General features: G+C 48.8%; 1 protein-coding gene across 4 annotated transcripts in view; it reads right to left on the bottom strand.

Moving 5' to 3' along the window:
- LOC128414857 (cytochrome P450 2J2-like) overlaps positions 1-15,584 on the bottom strand; it is a 46,278-nt gene that overhangs the window by 22,038 nt on the left and 8,656 nt on the right. For all 4 annotated transcript variants that reach the window (XM_053390766.1, XM_053390765.1, XM_053390764.1 and 1 more), the window contains 2 exons: positions 2,566-2,742; positions 743-884 (listed from right to left, as the gene is read on the bottom strand). In XM_053390766.1, the coding sequence (XP_053246741.1) occupies positions 743-884; positions 2,566-2,742 (319 nt within the window). The remainder of the gene's footprint in view (positions 1-742; positions 885-2,565; positions 2,743-15,584) is intronic.

Below are 15,584 nucleotides of genomic sequence, written 5' to 3' on the forward strand. Positions count from 1 at the left end.
TGCCATTGGAACAGGGGAGGGAGGCAGGGGCCCCGCTGGGATACAGGGAGCTGCCGAAACCTCTGAGAAGCAGTTCCTTGTCCACCGGTGGGGAAAGCCACACCTCCAGCGGAGAAGAGAGGGAAGGGGCCAGCAAAGAGAGGAAAGGGCTCGAGGATGCTGCTGAGAGCCCAAGCACCTCACTGTTGCCCTGCTTGCACAGAGGGTGAAATGCAAGGAGGGGAGGAGGAGGCTTGGGGTGCTGAAGTTGTTTTGCTGGGGGAGAAGCTGGAAGGGGCCACTCCCAGTTTCTGCAAGTGACTAAGATGGACATGAACATTTTAGTTCTGCACTGTAAATAGTTTGCACAATAAAACCTGTAAAAGACAGGTTGGAGTCCTCCCTGGTTACTGATGAGCAACCACCACCGGCACCTGACATTAAATAACTGGAGAAATGTTATAGTTAGATAAAAATCCAAGCAGGAATTTAAATATGCACAGCCGGTGGAAATTGAGGAAAGGATGGAAAAGTAACAGAAATGAGGGGAAAGTATGTTCTTGTTTCTTTTCTCTCATTCCTTTGCTGCTAACATTTTGAATGGGGAGTGGGTGAGAATCAACTTTTAAATTTGTTGTAAATTTGCATTAATTTGCTATCAGTTTCTTAAAATTTTTGGAAAATCCATAACATTTAATTGACACAAGAATTACAGTCCACTCTAGAAATCAAAGGAAGCCCTGCACAGGTTTCCCTCTCTCACCTTGGATATCTGGATGACTTGCCAGAAGGAGAAGCGCCCATTTCAGAGAACTGGTGACTGTGTCTGTCCCTGCTACAAAGAGCCCGGAAATACTAAAAGCCATGTTTTCTTCATCATAGGTGGACTCTGGGTCGTTTTTGCTCTGATTTTGAAAACGGGGAAAGTGTCATGTCATTTACATGCATTACAATCTGTCCATCAGCACTTATTTTATCTTACCCCCCCTGCTCCTATTAGGATACCACCAACACATGCTTCATGAGGTGTGAGGTGTCCTCTTACACTACCTGAGGTGAAATAGGAAGGTGCCACCTCCACTGCCCTGCTGTCACTGGCACCTCCCTTACTTTGGTCACACAGCAGTGCCACAATGGGCTAACAACAGTAAGGACAGTAAGATCTTGCAGGCGTTTGGTGAAATCTTGCAGGAAGCTGCCACCGCTCCCCATCTCCACTAGTGGCAGGTTAGGATGCCCCCTGTTGGCATTCCACTGCCCAAGGCAGCAGCCTCAGCCTGCCTCATGGGTGGGCTGGCCCTGTGCTTCATAGCTGGTTGTGACAAGAGATCCATGCACACATTCCTGTGTACACAGCAGTAGCTGCTGGTGCTGCATTTGAGAATCTAGCCACTCTCAGCACAGTGGAAACAGGAGGCGTGGTCTGAGGAAATGGGCCTGCTGGGGGAGGTACCGGAAAAGGTCAGTCGATTCATCTGACTGAGCAAGAGATGGATGTTCTTTTTGAACTCTTGTAACGGCTTTGAACTTTTTGGCAATAAATCTTCAGTATAGAAATGGCTGTGTGCCACTTCCGGAGGCGGCGCCATAGGTAATGGCGGAATCCCTCTGCCTTTGAGGGACACAGCTCAGCAGAAATCGGGTCTTGCCGCTGCGGCGAAGCGGGGACCCTCTTGAAACCCACAGGCAGGAGAAGCCTGTGGTCGTGGGACTCGGCGGGCACCTTTTGCGCCCCCCCCCGATCGGCAAAGGAGCCCGGTAACGGGCTCCGGAACGTAGTGGGGTGCTTGGTGCGGTGCTGTGAGTCGACTGCTACTTCTGCGGAGTCTTTTCCAGGGAGTCTTCTCTTCTCATGAGGTGGCCAAAGTATTGGAGCCTCAGCTTCACGATCTGTCCTTCCAGTGAGCACTCAGGGCTGATTTCCTTAAGAATGGATAGGTTTGATCTTCTTGCAGTCCATGGGACTCTCAAGAGTCTCCTCCAGCACCATAATTCAAAAGCATCAATTCTTCGGCGATCAGCCTTCTTTATGGTCCAGCTCTCACTTCCATACATCACTACTGGGAAAACCATAGCTTTTACTATACGGATAAGTGGACTTAGTAACAAGGTTAACAAGAATATGTAAAAATGGATGAAAATATAAAGCTATAATATGTTGAGATGTTGAGTTAAATTCAAAGAAAGAGGGTAAGGATTTGCTGAATTGATTATCTGAATGGGAATACAAGAAAGGGAGGTGTGAGGAGGTCAGAGAAACAAGATAATGAGAATTTTAAAATTTGAAAAAATTGATTGGTTTTTAATTATTTTTTGTGTTTGTTGCGTTTTATGTATTTTTTGTATCTTTGTATTTTTTGTTTTTCTTCTGTATTTTTTCTTTTGTCTTAACATTCTTGTTTTTATTTTTTATTTATAAAACCTTAATAAATATCTTTTTTTTAAAAAAAGAAAGAAATGGCTGTGTGCCTGGAGCGTTATCTCAGCTAGCTTTGGCAGCTCAAGATCCTCACAAGTATTCACTTATAACAGGAAATATAATGATTCCTTGGATGAGCAGCATTCAGTTTCAAAGCAGATACTTACTTTCTTCATCTGAAGTAGATAGAACTCAATGAGATCCTGTGGATCATGCAGAGACTGATTCTCCTTATGCTTCTCTAGCTCCTCCTTTGCAAATGAAAGCACCATCTCTGAGCAGGACAGGGCCTTCTTGTGGGGCCCTGGGAGATGTTTCATGAGCCATGGAAATATTTCATAAAGCTTAAGGAAAGATAGCAGAAATGCTGCCATTACCATGAGGAAGCTTGGTCATGTACTTCATGAGTAAATTCATTTGAATTAGTAGTACTTAAAACATGACCCAAATTATTCTTCAGATCTAGCACATTAGTTTGAGTCTCACTAAGAAGAAGGTAGGAGTCTGCAGCTTCTCTTGAATCTCACAATGACTGGTTCTGGGAAATATCTCTAGCCGAATACGTGAAAGAAAACTAAGGGTCAAAGTATTTTTCTAGCTCCAAGGCTTCATTCAAAACTGGGCACAATCCCAGGCCATTTGTTGGGAGGTGGGGGTGACTGGAGAATACAGATTGGGAGACATTCAAGTCAGTTTACATTTAAGAGTGAATTTGCCTAATATGCAAATTGAAACACAGCCAGCCTTTGAACTGTGCAGTCCTCCAAATCTTGCAATGCAGTTTGTCTTTCTTTATTTTATTTATTAAATTCCCCAGTTCCCCAGTCAAGTAATGCCCATCTCTTCCTTCAAAAAAATCAGACAAAGGTGAGAGCTGTTTCCTAGTTCTGCTGGATCTCTCAGCGGCCTTTGACACCATTGTCCATAATATCCTTCTGGACCGTCTAGAGGGGCTGGGAGCTGGAGGCACTGTTATACAGTGGTTCCGCTCCCTTCTCCTGGACCATGTCCAGAAAGTGGTGTTGGGGGATGAGTGTTCAGACCCCTGGGCTCTCGCGTGGGGTGCCTCAGGGTTCCGTCCTCTCCCCCATGCTTTTTAATATCTATATGAAGCAGCTGGGAGAGATCATCAGGGGGTTTGGGCTGGGTGTTCATCAGTATGCAGATGACACCAAGCTCTACCTCTCTTTTAAATCAGAACCAGTGAAGGCAGTGAAGGTCCTGTGTGAGTGCCTGGAGGTGGTTGGAGGATGGATGACGGTTAACAGATTGAGGTTGAATCCTGACAAGACAGAAGTACTGTTTTGGGGGGACAGGGGGCTGGCTGGTGTGGGGGACTCCCTGGGTCTGAATGGGGAAACTGTGCCCCTGAAGGACCAGGTGCACAGCCTGGGAGTCATTTTGGACCCACAGCTGTCCATGGAGGCACAGGTTAATTCTGTGTCCAGGGCGGCTGTCTACCAGCTCCAGGCTGAGACCCTACCTGCCTGCAGACTGTCTTGCCAGGGTGGTGCATGCTCTAGTTATCTCCCGCTTGGACTACTGCAATGCGCTCTAAGTGGGGCTACCTTTAAAGGTGACCCGGAAACTGCAATTAATCCATAATGTGGCAGCTAGACTGGTGACTAGGAGTGGCCACTGGGACCACATAACACCGGTCCTGAAAGATCTGCATTGGCTCCCAGTATGTTTCCGAGCACAATTCAAAGTGTTGGTGCTGACCTTTAAAGCCCTAATCGGCCTTGGTCCTGTATACCTGAAAGAGCATCTCCATCCCCATTGTTCAGCCCGGACAGTGAGATCCAGCGCTGAGGGCCTTCTGGCGGTTCCCTCATTGCAAGAAGTGAGGTTACAGGGAACCAGACAGAGGGCCTTCTCGGTAGTGGCACCTGCCCTGTGGAATGCCCTCCCTTCAGATGTGAAGGAAATAAGAGTAATGAGACTCTCAGAAGAATGAGACTTCCGGTTTACAGCGGAGCCAAGCACAAGCAGGATTTAGCCCTCTGGGAAGAATCCAGCTTTTCAGAGGGAAACGGGGCTTTGTAAGGGCACCGCAAGCCCCCAAAAACCTCAGGAGGAAGATCCTGAGGGCAGGTTCCCAGCTAGCCCAGGAGCGGTCTCTCTGCTGCCTGAAAAGCCCCTTTTAGGAGCAAAAAGAGCAGCGAGATTGAGACACCGGCGCTGGACGCCATTTTCTACCCTCGAGAAGCGCAGCCTCAAGCTTACCTGGCACAGCGGTAGATTCAGAAACAGTAACAAATCCGGATTTAATTGGTGGAAATAGTTGGGGGGGGGGAAGGATTAACAACAATTCAGAAGCAGCAGGGTGGTAAAAAGGAGGTCAGCCCCAACTGGGATCTTATTTATATGCAAGAAGTACCCACAGAACAAAAAACAGTGAGTAGTCCTACAGCGGAATATTTAATTTAATATAAACACTTTACTTAAGACTGTGAATTAAACAAATGAGGGGGGCGAAAGCCCTTATTAAGGGTTTTTTTGGTCTTTTTTGTGGGTTTCTGGGACTGCAGGAGGAGAGTCTTCCAGGAAACTTATTACTTTCGTTTTTAGAGAACTACGTAGTTAACTGTTAAGAAGCCTCATGGTGGAATTTTTTCTTCTTTATTTTTTACATGCCAAAGCAGCATTTTGAGAAACTGCCAAGCCCAAAATGAAATAGAAATATTTGCTATTATCTGGTTCTTTATTTTATTTTATTCGGAGGAAAGCTGAGTAAGGAGAAGAAATTGTTTACCCACTCTCCCCTTCCTGCTTCTGACTTAGCTGACGTGGACATTGGAGTAGAAGGACTTTGACTATTTTTACATTTTATGGTGCCAGACTGTGCTCTCGGGGATGGATTAATTTTGGTTTTGCTTTTGAAAAGCTCTGGCTCTGCTGCTTTGGTGAAGAGAATTTTCTTTTTTTCCTTTTTGTTCTTTTTATTTTAATTTTTTTCTTTTTTCTATTTTTTCCTCCTTTTTTCACTTATCTTTTTTGTTATTCTCTGATTTTTTTTCCTTGGGATTACTGGATTATAATTTGGCCGGTATGGTTTTGTTGGAATTTTGATTAAAGGATTGGATTGGCCAGGCAAGTGACGAAAGAATATTTTTATTATTTTTTGTTGTTCCCTTTGGTGGTCCCTATTTTTTTTCTTCTGATTGTGTCAGGGAACTGCCATCGGAGCCTAGAGTGGAGGTAAGGCTCCCTAACAATGCAGGAGAAGGGACCAGCAGGGAGAGAGAGCAAACTGTTGATTCAAGCCAAGTCAGAGGAATTGGCCACCCTTCAGGTGCCCGGCTTGAATCCTTGTTGACCTCCCTGTCAGCGACTCCCGGCAAGATCAGGCGAGGTCTATATCGGCGATCCTTTTCAACGTGAAAAGAACACACCACTCATTCCCCCCCCTCCATTCCCAGGGAGGGGAAAGAGACAGACAGAAATGTATTTACATGCCTTTATTTCTGTCCTTCCAGCAGTACAGAGAAATCGTGACTGCTCTCTCTCATCACCAACAGCAGAGAGAGAAAAAACTCCTCCCATGTACTTCCAGTACAGGGTCATGTGACACTCTGAGCTAACATCCGGTGCTCAGTGCACTGAATAGACTGTCCCTTGTTCCCACGGTACAGTCCCAAAACATCAACATCCTGTTTGGCTTTCCAGCCACCTGGAGCTCGCTTCTGCATTGCTCCTTTTTCGTAACATCCTCCCCCAAAAGAATCAATGCGTGTTGCGGCAAGCAAAGCGTGATCCAGAGAAGAAAACAAACAGTTGTTATACACATAACACTCCCCTGTTGTTTCAGTTCCACCCTTGGAACTCCCCGCCACTGGGTTCCCCAGTGTACCTCTCTGGTTGTCTGGCTTCCAAGGAATGAGTGCATCTGCATTACCTTGGCTAGCAACTCTCTGTTGTGTCTTTGTCTCTGACTTAGACACAGCTCCAACCTGTCCTCGGTTGTGTACAACAGCAACACATGCAACAGCTAAGTTAGCAAACTCTTTTGAGTACCTCTTGGGTGGTTCACCCTTTGTAACTCTCTCAGACCTCCGTATGAGGTGCTGATCCTCTTTGCTCACTGGTTCAGTCTCAGGACTCTTTGGAGAACCAGTTCCAATAGTAAACAGTGGTTCATCCTTCACCTGTGAAGGCCTATCCATTGTGTGAGATTTCCTCTCAATGACTGTGACAACTGAGCTCTCCGAGCTATCACTGTCGCTCTCAGTACCACTGTACTCTGTAAAATCACCATCACCATCTGAATCGTCTTCAGTGGGAAATGTGTGTACTATCACTCTCTCCTGTTCAGGAGCACTCTCTAGAAATTTTGTGAGAATCACCTGACCAGATTCAGACAAAATTACTCTGTAGAGACCCTTTTCATATCCCACAAAAATGCCCCTGGCATTCTTTACTCCACCTGGAGCTTCTGTCCTCACATGAGACCCAAAAACCTTGAAATGGGCAACAGAAGGTTTTCTAAGAAACAGTTTCTCAAAAGGAGAACTTCCCAACTCTTTTGAAACCTTTCTCATCCTCATATAACAATACGACATTAGCGACTCGGCCCAGTACTCATGTGGCAGATGTGAACTAAGCAATTGCACTTCCATCCCCTTTTGCAATTCTTTGTTCACCCGTGCACAGACACCCCTGTTCCATGCTTCCGCTGAAACAGCAACCTTGTGTCTTATCCCTTTCTTCTGCAGGAACTTCTGAAAATCCTGTAAAAGAAAAATTTGCTTTTCATCTGTGAAAAGAAAATCAATGTTAGCATCATGCATATTTTTAACCTTGTCACAAAACTCCTGAAACCTTTCTAAGGCTTCCTGTGGCCTTCTCAACACATAAATCCAGACAAAGTTAGAGAAATGATCCACACACACAAGATAAAATCTTGCATTGCCTCTAGATGGTTCTAGAGGACCAATCACATCAGCATACACTCGCTGAAATGCTCTGCCGACCCCGGTCACCTTCTTGGTATCCCTTTTGGTCACACCTGCGAGAGAAATTAGGTTAGACTCAGATGCATTACATTCCATGTAATCACTTTGTGCATAAGTCAACAAATACAGTCCATCTTTCTCTCTGGCAGAAAGAAACAACTCTCCATCTTTGTAGATCTTGCAGCTCTCAGCATCATAGGACAGTTTCAGTCCTTTCTTTGCAATCTGCGAAACACTCAGCAGATTGAACTTCAGTTCAGGAACCAAGTAAACATTGTTTATAGTCAAGTTCAGACTTTTAAGATACACAGTCCCTATCCCGGTCGCTTCCAGCTCCTGACCGTTGGCCTGTTTCACAGCGAAGCTTTGCTTCTTAAACGTTGAAAAGAGTCCTTTATGTGGGGACATACGAACGGTACATCCAGTGTCGATTATAAACGAGTTCCGAACATCTGGCGTGGTTCCTTTCGCCATCAAAGCCTTTGCAGGTTTCACCGAAGGCTTGGGGTGACCTTTGCCTGACGCCTCAGGCTTTGCTGAGCGGCCCTTAGCTCCTTTTGGCTGGCGTGGCTTCTTACAGTTCCGCTGAAGATGCCCAGCCTGTCCACAATTGTGACATCGGACAACGTTCAAAGCTACAGCATTCTCTCCAGTAGCCACATTAGCGGGGGAATTAGAACTCCGTTCCTCCCTCCCCCTGTCCTTTACTTCCAGTGCAGCAAGGCGGTCCTGTTCATTCAGAACAACGGCAGACACCCTCTCCGCGGTCAAATCTTGAGCCGGGAGGGAGCCAAGCTGACTGGCAACCGTTTTGTAAGTCCGATTTAGGCTGTTTATCATCATGAAGCAAAACACTTCCTCCTGCAGACGGAAATTGCATTCCACCATCTGCTGGCGCAGATATTTCATTTCCGTCAGGTGCGCTTGAACATCTCCATCAGGCGCAAGCCTCAGATTGGTCAGCTTCTCAAAATACAGCAACGCTGAAGAACCAGCATCCCTCTGATGTGTTCTACGCAGCGTCTCCCAAATTTCTCGTGCATACTCCAAATCCTGAATATGCACCAATTGGTCATCTGAGACACACAGAATTATAGCCGTCTTGGCCTTCGGATTCTGCGATTCCCAACCTCGCGTTGGTGCTGCAGGGATGGGGTTCTCAATCACGTCAAAGATCCTCTGATTCTGCAGCAGGGCCTTCATCTTTATAGACCAAGATGAATAATTGTCATTAGTCAGGGGAGGTGGATAGGGTAAACCTCCCCCCTTCTTGGCATCCATTCTGAATCCAAGTCTCTGCTCTCACTCTCAAGCCAGTAAAAATCCAAAAGTCTCTTTGAGGTTGTTTACTGCTTACTCTAGCAGGCAAACTTTTGGGCTGTTTTCAAAGTCCTTGCACAGCTGCGTAGATAGCCAAAACAAACTTTGACTTCTCACGCTCTCACTGCGCCAGTCAGTAACTTTCCACTTACTGATGGTCGTTGCCTAGCAACTGTGCATACTTCATCTTCGGACAGGAAATCTTATCAACCACAAGAATTCCTGGTATGCAAGCCTTTGCTTTCAGAGCTGTTTTTCAAACGCAGCTCTCGTGAACCAGAGAATAAATCAATCTGTGTTCACACTTTTTAGCCCGAAATTCAGCATAGCTTTTGGGGCTCCGTTGCCTGGAAAACACCCCTCTCGGTGTCCAGCTGTCTGTTCAGCTTCTGGCTGCATGCAGACGTTTCCTTATCTTCTTAGGTGCAGAGGATGGCAACGATTCATCGACCTTTCACCTCTCATGCTGATTCCCATGGATCAGATAACCATCGGCTATTGCTACCAGATGTTGATTCAAGCCAAGTCAGAGGAATTGGCCACCCTTCAGGTGCCCGGCTTGAATCCTTGTTGACCTCCCTGTCAGCGACTCCCGGCAAGATCAGGCGAGGTCTATATCGGCGATCCTTTTCAACATGAAAAGAACACACCACTCACCCCCCCCCATTCCCAGGGAGGGGAAAGAGACAGACAGAAATGTATTTACATGCCTTTATTTCTGTCCTTCAAGCAGTACAGAGAAATCGTGACTGCTCTCTCTCATCACCAACAGCAGAGAGAGAAAAAACTCCTCCCATGTACTTCCAGTACAGGGTCATGTGACACTCTGAGCTAACATCCGGTGCTCAGTGCACTGAATAGACTGTCCCTTGTTCCCACGGTACAGTCCCAAAACATCAACATCCTGTTTGGCTTTCCAGCCACCTGGAGCTCGCTTCTGCATTGCTTCTTTTTCGTAACACAAACTTCCTTTGAGGAAGGAAATAGGAGGGACACTAGGAAGCAAGGGGGGACTGCGGAGAGAGGGCTACAAGACTCTTCCACAGAGACCAGCGGGGAGAGCCCAGGACCTCCGTTGGGCACGCCCACTCTGCGCAGGAGACTTCCGCGCAGGGAGGCTAGGAGGAGACTTGGGGTCAAAGAGTTTTTATGTTGGAAGAAGTTCAGAAAACGCCCACTGACGGATTCTGCCAGCGACTGACACAGCCATGGAGAAAGGGCTGTCCAGCCAGGGAAAGGTTTAGCCAGGCAACGTTGCCTAGAGCTGCAGCACCATTTATGCACAAGCAACCCCCAATTCCCTTTACAGCAATCCGTCAGTCCTTGACGTTGCTTGTGCACAAAGACAAGACAGGCAGCATCATGAGTCAAACCGGAGGAGCAGGTGCCGGAGAGGGAGCAGCGGCAGCGCCAAATCTGGAGGAGAGAAACCGAGATTTGGAACAGCAGGTGGCTCTGTTAGCGGCGCGGCTAGATGAAAGGAGGACTCAGGATGCCCAGGGGAAGCCCACCCCCATCGCAAGGAAGGTACCGGGACTGGTGCACAAGTTTGGGGAAAACCCCAGGGATTATAATGCATTCAGGACTGAGGTACAGTACGCGCTGGAACTGCAGTATGACGACTTTGCGGAGGATGGGGAGAGGGTCGCTTATGTTATTGGGCATCTTCAAGACGCTGCCAGGGAATGGATCCGGCCATTAATGGCAACGCAGAATGCTGCCCTAAAGGACCTTAGGAAATTTTTTGGTGCCATGGACGCCATGTTCTCAAGTGGAGTGGAGCAGAGTGTGGTTCGCAGGGAACTGATGGCGTGCAAGCAAGGGGGCCAGTCAGTTAGAGAGTACTGGTCGTGTTTTGCTATGCTTATCCATAGACTTGGGTAGGAACTGGGCTCGGAACCGGTGCAAATGTTGTTTGAGGAAGGCTTATCCCCCTCAGTGAAGGACGAACTCTCCCGCGCGCCCCGCCCTCAATCGATGGATCAGCTGACTAAGGCTGTACTTGCGATTGGAGCGCGCCAAGAAGCGCGCACTTTAGAGAAGCAGGAGGGGAGAGGAGAGCGTTGGCATGACAACCGCATTCCTGAAATACCGGACCAACCTTCCCAGCCAGTGGAACCAATGGAGATTGGGGGAGCGCGCGCGCGCGGGGTTTCAAACTCCAGCGAAGTTCGAAAGAAGGAGGGAAAGGAGGGGAAAACAGCCAAGAAGTGTTTCCTCTGCCAACAGCCAGGACATTTTGCCAGGGTCTGCCCTCAAAGGAAAGCATGGCAAGGAATGGTGGGGGCTGCTGGCTGTGAGGAGGGGGGAGAGGAGGAGCAGGGAAAAGCCAACGCTTGGCTGCCGATCAGCGGGCACAGCAGCCAAGCCAGCGACCAGTAAAAGTGCCCAAGCCAGACCCCCCCCCAAGCAGCCATAGCCTTAGAGGTGGTGCTAGAACTCCCCAATGGGCACCCAATCAAGGTTAAAGCACTGCTGGATTCAGGTAGTTCCTGTAATTTTTTCAGCAAGGATTTCACCCTGGAGCACCAGCTGTACCTCCTGCCACTAGACTGTCCCTTACAAGTAACAACCATTGATGGCAGAGAACTCTTGGGAGGGGAAGTGACGCACCAGACTCCCCCCATGAGAATGAGGGTTTCCAGACACACAGAGACCATTGCCTTTCATGTAGCCGCACTGGCAGGACCACCCATCATACTGGGAATGAGCTGGTTGGCACTACATGATCCAGTAGTGGCATGGCACCAGCGGACAGTTTCTTTTGGGTCAGCTTGGAACACTGCTTGGAACACTGTCACGGGGGGGGAACCCCGAGGATGGCGGTAGCCAGGGTGGCAGGGATGGCGGTGGGGGAAAAGGGGAAGGTACCGCCACAATACGCAGACCTGCAGGATGTCTTCAGCGAGAAGGAAGCGGATAAACTACCCCCCCATAGACCCTTCGACTGTCAAATCAATCTACTCCCAGGGGCTCAGCTACCAGTGGGTAAACTGTATGCCATGTCGGACAGGGAGATGCAGGAGTTGCGGGAGTTTATTGACAAGAACCTGAAAAGAGGTTTCATAAGAGAATCAAGGGCGGTGGGAGGCAGTCCGGTGTTCTTTGTGGACAAAAAAGACACCAAACAGCCCAGATTGGTCGTAGATTTTAGGGCCTTGAACCTTGTATCGGAACCAGTGACCTTCCCAATGCCCAGGATTGACGATATTTTAACCAGGGTGAGGAAGGGGGAAAATTTTTACTAAGCTGGACCTTTGGGGTGCGTACAATTTGATTAGGATGAGGGAGGGGGATGAATGGAAAACCACCATGTTCACCCCTCTGGGGGCCTTTGAATACCTCATTATGCCTTTTGGATTACAATCAGGCTCCACCTGTTTTCAATCTTTCATGCACCACGTGTTGGGATCCCTGCTGTACAAGAATTGTGTGGCCTTTTTAGATGACGTGTTAATCTATTCGGACAACGAGGAGCAGCATGTCAGAGACGTCCGGGAAGTGCTAAAGAGGCTACAGGAACATCAGTTGTGGGTCAAACTGGAGAAGTGCCAGTTCCACGCCCGAGAGGTCGAGTTCCTGGGATACAGGTTGTCGGACAAGGGCCTAGCTATGGACCCAGGCAAGGTGCAGGCGGTGCTGGAATGGAAGACCCCCCAAGACCCGGAAGGACGTACAGAGGTTCCTGGGGTTTGGGAACTTCTACCGGAAGTTCATCAAGAACTTCGCCCACTTGACAGCGCCCATCACAGATTACCTCAGTAGCAAAAAGAAATTTGTCTGGATGGAAGATGCACAGCAGGCCTTTGAAAGGCTGAAGAAGGCCTTCGCTTCGGAAGAGCAGCTCTTGCATGTGGATTTGCAGAAGCCAATGAGGCTGGAGACAGACGCGTCAGACCGAGCCGTAGGGGCGGTGCTACTCCAGCCGGGAGACCAGTCCAGCTGGAGACCGTGCGCGTTCTTCTCGAGGAAGCTGAGCAAGTCGGAGCAAAACTACACGGTCTATGACCGGGAACTGCTTGCAATTTATGAAGCCTTTCGACGATGGAGACATTTGTTAATAGGGGCGCAGCACAAGATCCAGGTGTGCACGGACCATAAGAACCTGGAATACTGGAGGACTGCACGAGTACTCAACCAGCGACAGGTGCGATGGGCTCAGGAGTTCTCCAAGTTTTTCTTCGAGATTCGGTACGTGCCGGGAGAGGAAAACATCAGAGCAGACGCCCTCTCCCGGAAGCCGGAGTATATGGAAGGAGAAGGACCACCAGAAGCCCGACATGTGATCCCCAAGAACCGATGGGTGTGTGGGGGAGTATTAGTAGAGAGATGAGAACTAGCCGGGCTGACGAAGGACGACGAGTTCGCCCAAACCAAGATCAGGGAACTCAGGAGCAAGGGGGAAAACCATGGGGGGGTTGAGGAGAAAGAAGGGGTACTGTATTACAGGGGAGCACTGTACATACCAGGGGAGGACTTGAGGAGAAGGGTACTCAAACAGCTCCATGATAACCCGACAGCGGGGCATTTTGGTCAACACAAAAACATGTTGCTGGTCACCAGGCAGTTCTGGTGGCCAAGGGTGAGGGAAGATGTACGGGAGTACGTACGAGGGTGCGACTGCTGCCAGCGAGCAAAGGGGGAGAGGGCGGTGCCCGCGGGGTTACTAGAACCCTTACCCACACCGGGAAGACCATGGGAGGTGGTATCCATAGATTTTATGACCGATTTGCCCAAGTCAAGGGGTAAAACAGCCGTCATGGTGGTTGTCGACCTGTTAACAAAAATGTGCCACTTTATCGCTTGCTCACATGCGGTGACAGCAGAGGAAACTGCCAGGCTGTTTGTGGAGCACATCTTCAGGCTGCATGGCGCCCCCTTGAGGGTTTTGTCCGACCGAGGGAAGCAATTTACTTCCAGGTTCTGGAGGAAGCTCATGAGCTTGCTGCAAGTCGAGGTAAGCTTCTCAACGGCCAGACACCCGGAGACCAACGGGCAAGCGGAAAGAGCGAACAGTATACTCCAACAATACCTACGCTGCTATGTCAGCGAGAGACAGAACGATTGGGTAGAGAAACTAGCGTTGGCCGAATTTGCGTACAATAACGCGGAGCATGTGTCCACGGGAATGAGCCCGTTCATGGCCAATCATGGGTGTCACCCCAGGGCCTTCCCAGGGGGAGGGGAGGAGAGGTGGAGTGTACCGGCAGCGGAGCAGTTTGTGCAAGAAATGGAGGCCTTACACCAACAACTTAAGATGAACTTGGAACGGGCCAAGGAAGTGTATAAGAGGCAGGCCGACAAACACCGTAGGGAAGGAGAAACCATACGGGTAGGGGACCGGGTGTGGTTGTCAACCCAAGGGTTACCGTTCAAGGGGGGTTGCAAGAAGTTGCGGCCAAGGCGGCTGGGACCTTTCGAGGTGACACAGCAGGTTAATCCCGTAGCCTTTAGACTCAAGTTGCCAACCAGCATGAAACTATACCCGGTGTTCCATAGATCCCTACTCTCTCCGTACAGGGAGGGACTGGAATTGCCGGGGCGAGAGAGAGTGGTCCCCACTCACCCACACGTAGAGGAGAGGGAATTCAGTAGTCAAGCCATGGAAATACTCAATTCAAGATGGCGAGGGGGACAAGTGGAGTATTTGGTGGCTTGGGAGGGGGAACCAGAATCGGAAAACACGTGGGTTCCTGCGGAAAACATCAGGGATGAGTATCTCCAGGGGGAGTTTCACGGCAGGTTCCCAAGGAAGCCCAAACCCACATCGAGGTTCTGGGAGGAGCAATTTGGCACCACAGATGAGGAAGAAGATTTTATGGGGTTTCCGGCCTCCGAAGAGGAGGGAGGAGAGGTATCCGGGGGAGAGGAATCGGACTGGGAAGAGTACCCTGTGCGAAGAGATAGCAGCAGGTGGAGAGAAATGTTTGAATCTTCGGAGGAGGGAGATAGCTCCTTCCGGGGATTCCCCGCGTCACCGTCAGGGGAAAGGGAGGAATTTAGGCCAAAGGAACGGAACGGAGGTGAGGGGGGTCCTGGAGGGGAGGTGGATGTCAGGGAACTGCCATCGGAGCCTAGAGTGAAGGTAAGGCTCCCTAACGATGCAGGAGAAGGGACCAGCAGGGAGAGAGAGAGCAAACTTCCTTTGAGGAAGGAAATAGGAGGGACACTAGGAAGCAAGGGGGGACTGCGGAGAGAGGGCTACAAGACTCTTCCACAGAGACCAGCGGGGAGAGCCCAGGACCTCCGTTGGGCACGCCCACTCTGCGCAGGAGACTTTCGCACAGGGAGGCTAGGAGGAGACTTGGGGTCAAAGAGTTTTTATGTTGGAAGAAGTTCAGAAAACGCCCACTGACGGATTCTGCCAGCGACTGACACAGCCATGGAGAAAGGGCTGTCCAGCCAGGGAAAGGTTTAGCCAGGCAACGTTGCCTAGAGCTGCAGCACCATTTACGCACAAGCAACCCCAATTCCCTTTACAGATTGTCTCCTTCGTTGTTCTTCTTTTCAATATTATTATTATTATTTGCTTATTCTATCTTATTATTTATTAAGACATTACGTTGTATTAGCCAAACAAGAGGCAGAAAACTTTCTTCTTTCTCCTTTACTTGTTTATTTTAAAGAAATTTGGCCTTCCAAAGATTGTTAATATACACGTAGTGGCAGGAAGAAGAGAAATAATGCCTCAGACACAGAAAAAGTAGGAGAAAGTGGGACACCTTTGGAAAGAAGAGGATCAAAACAGGAAACTGAATTTAAGGGAGACATTTAAAAAATGTTCACAGAAATTAAAAAAGACATTAAACAAAGCGAGAAGAATTTGGAGACGAGACTAGAATCAATGGATAAAAAATTTGATATGACAGTTAATGAATTGAAGGCACAGATGAAGGAAATAACAAAAAGAA

The sequence above is a fragment of the Podarcis raffonei genome, chromosome 5 (assembly GCF_027172205.1).
Source record: "Podarcis raffonei isolate rPodRaf1 chromosome 5, rPodRaf1.pri, whole genome shotgun sequence".
Lineage (NCBI taxonomy): Eukaryota > Metazoa > Chordata > Lepidosauria > Squamata > Lacertidae > Podarcis > Podarcis raffonei.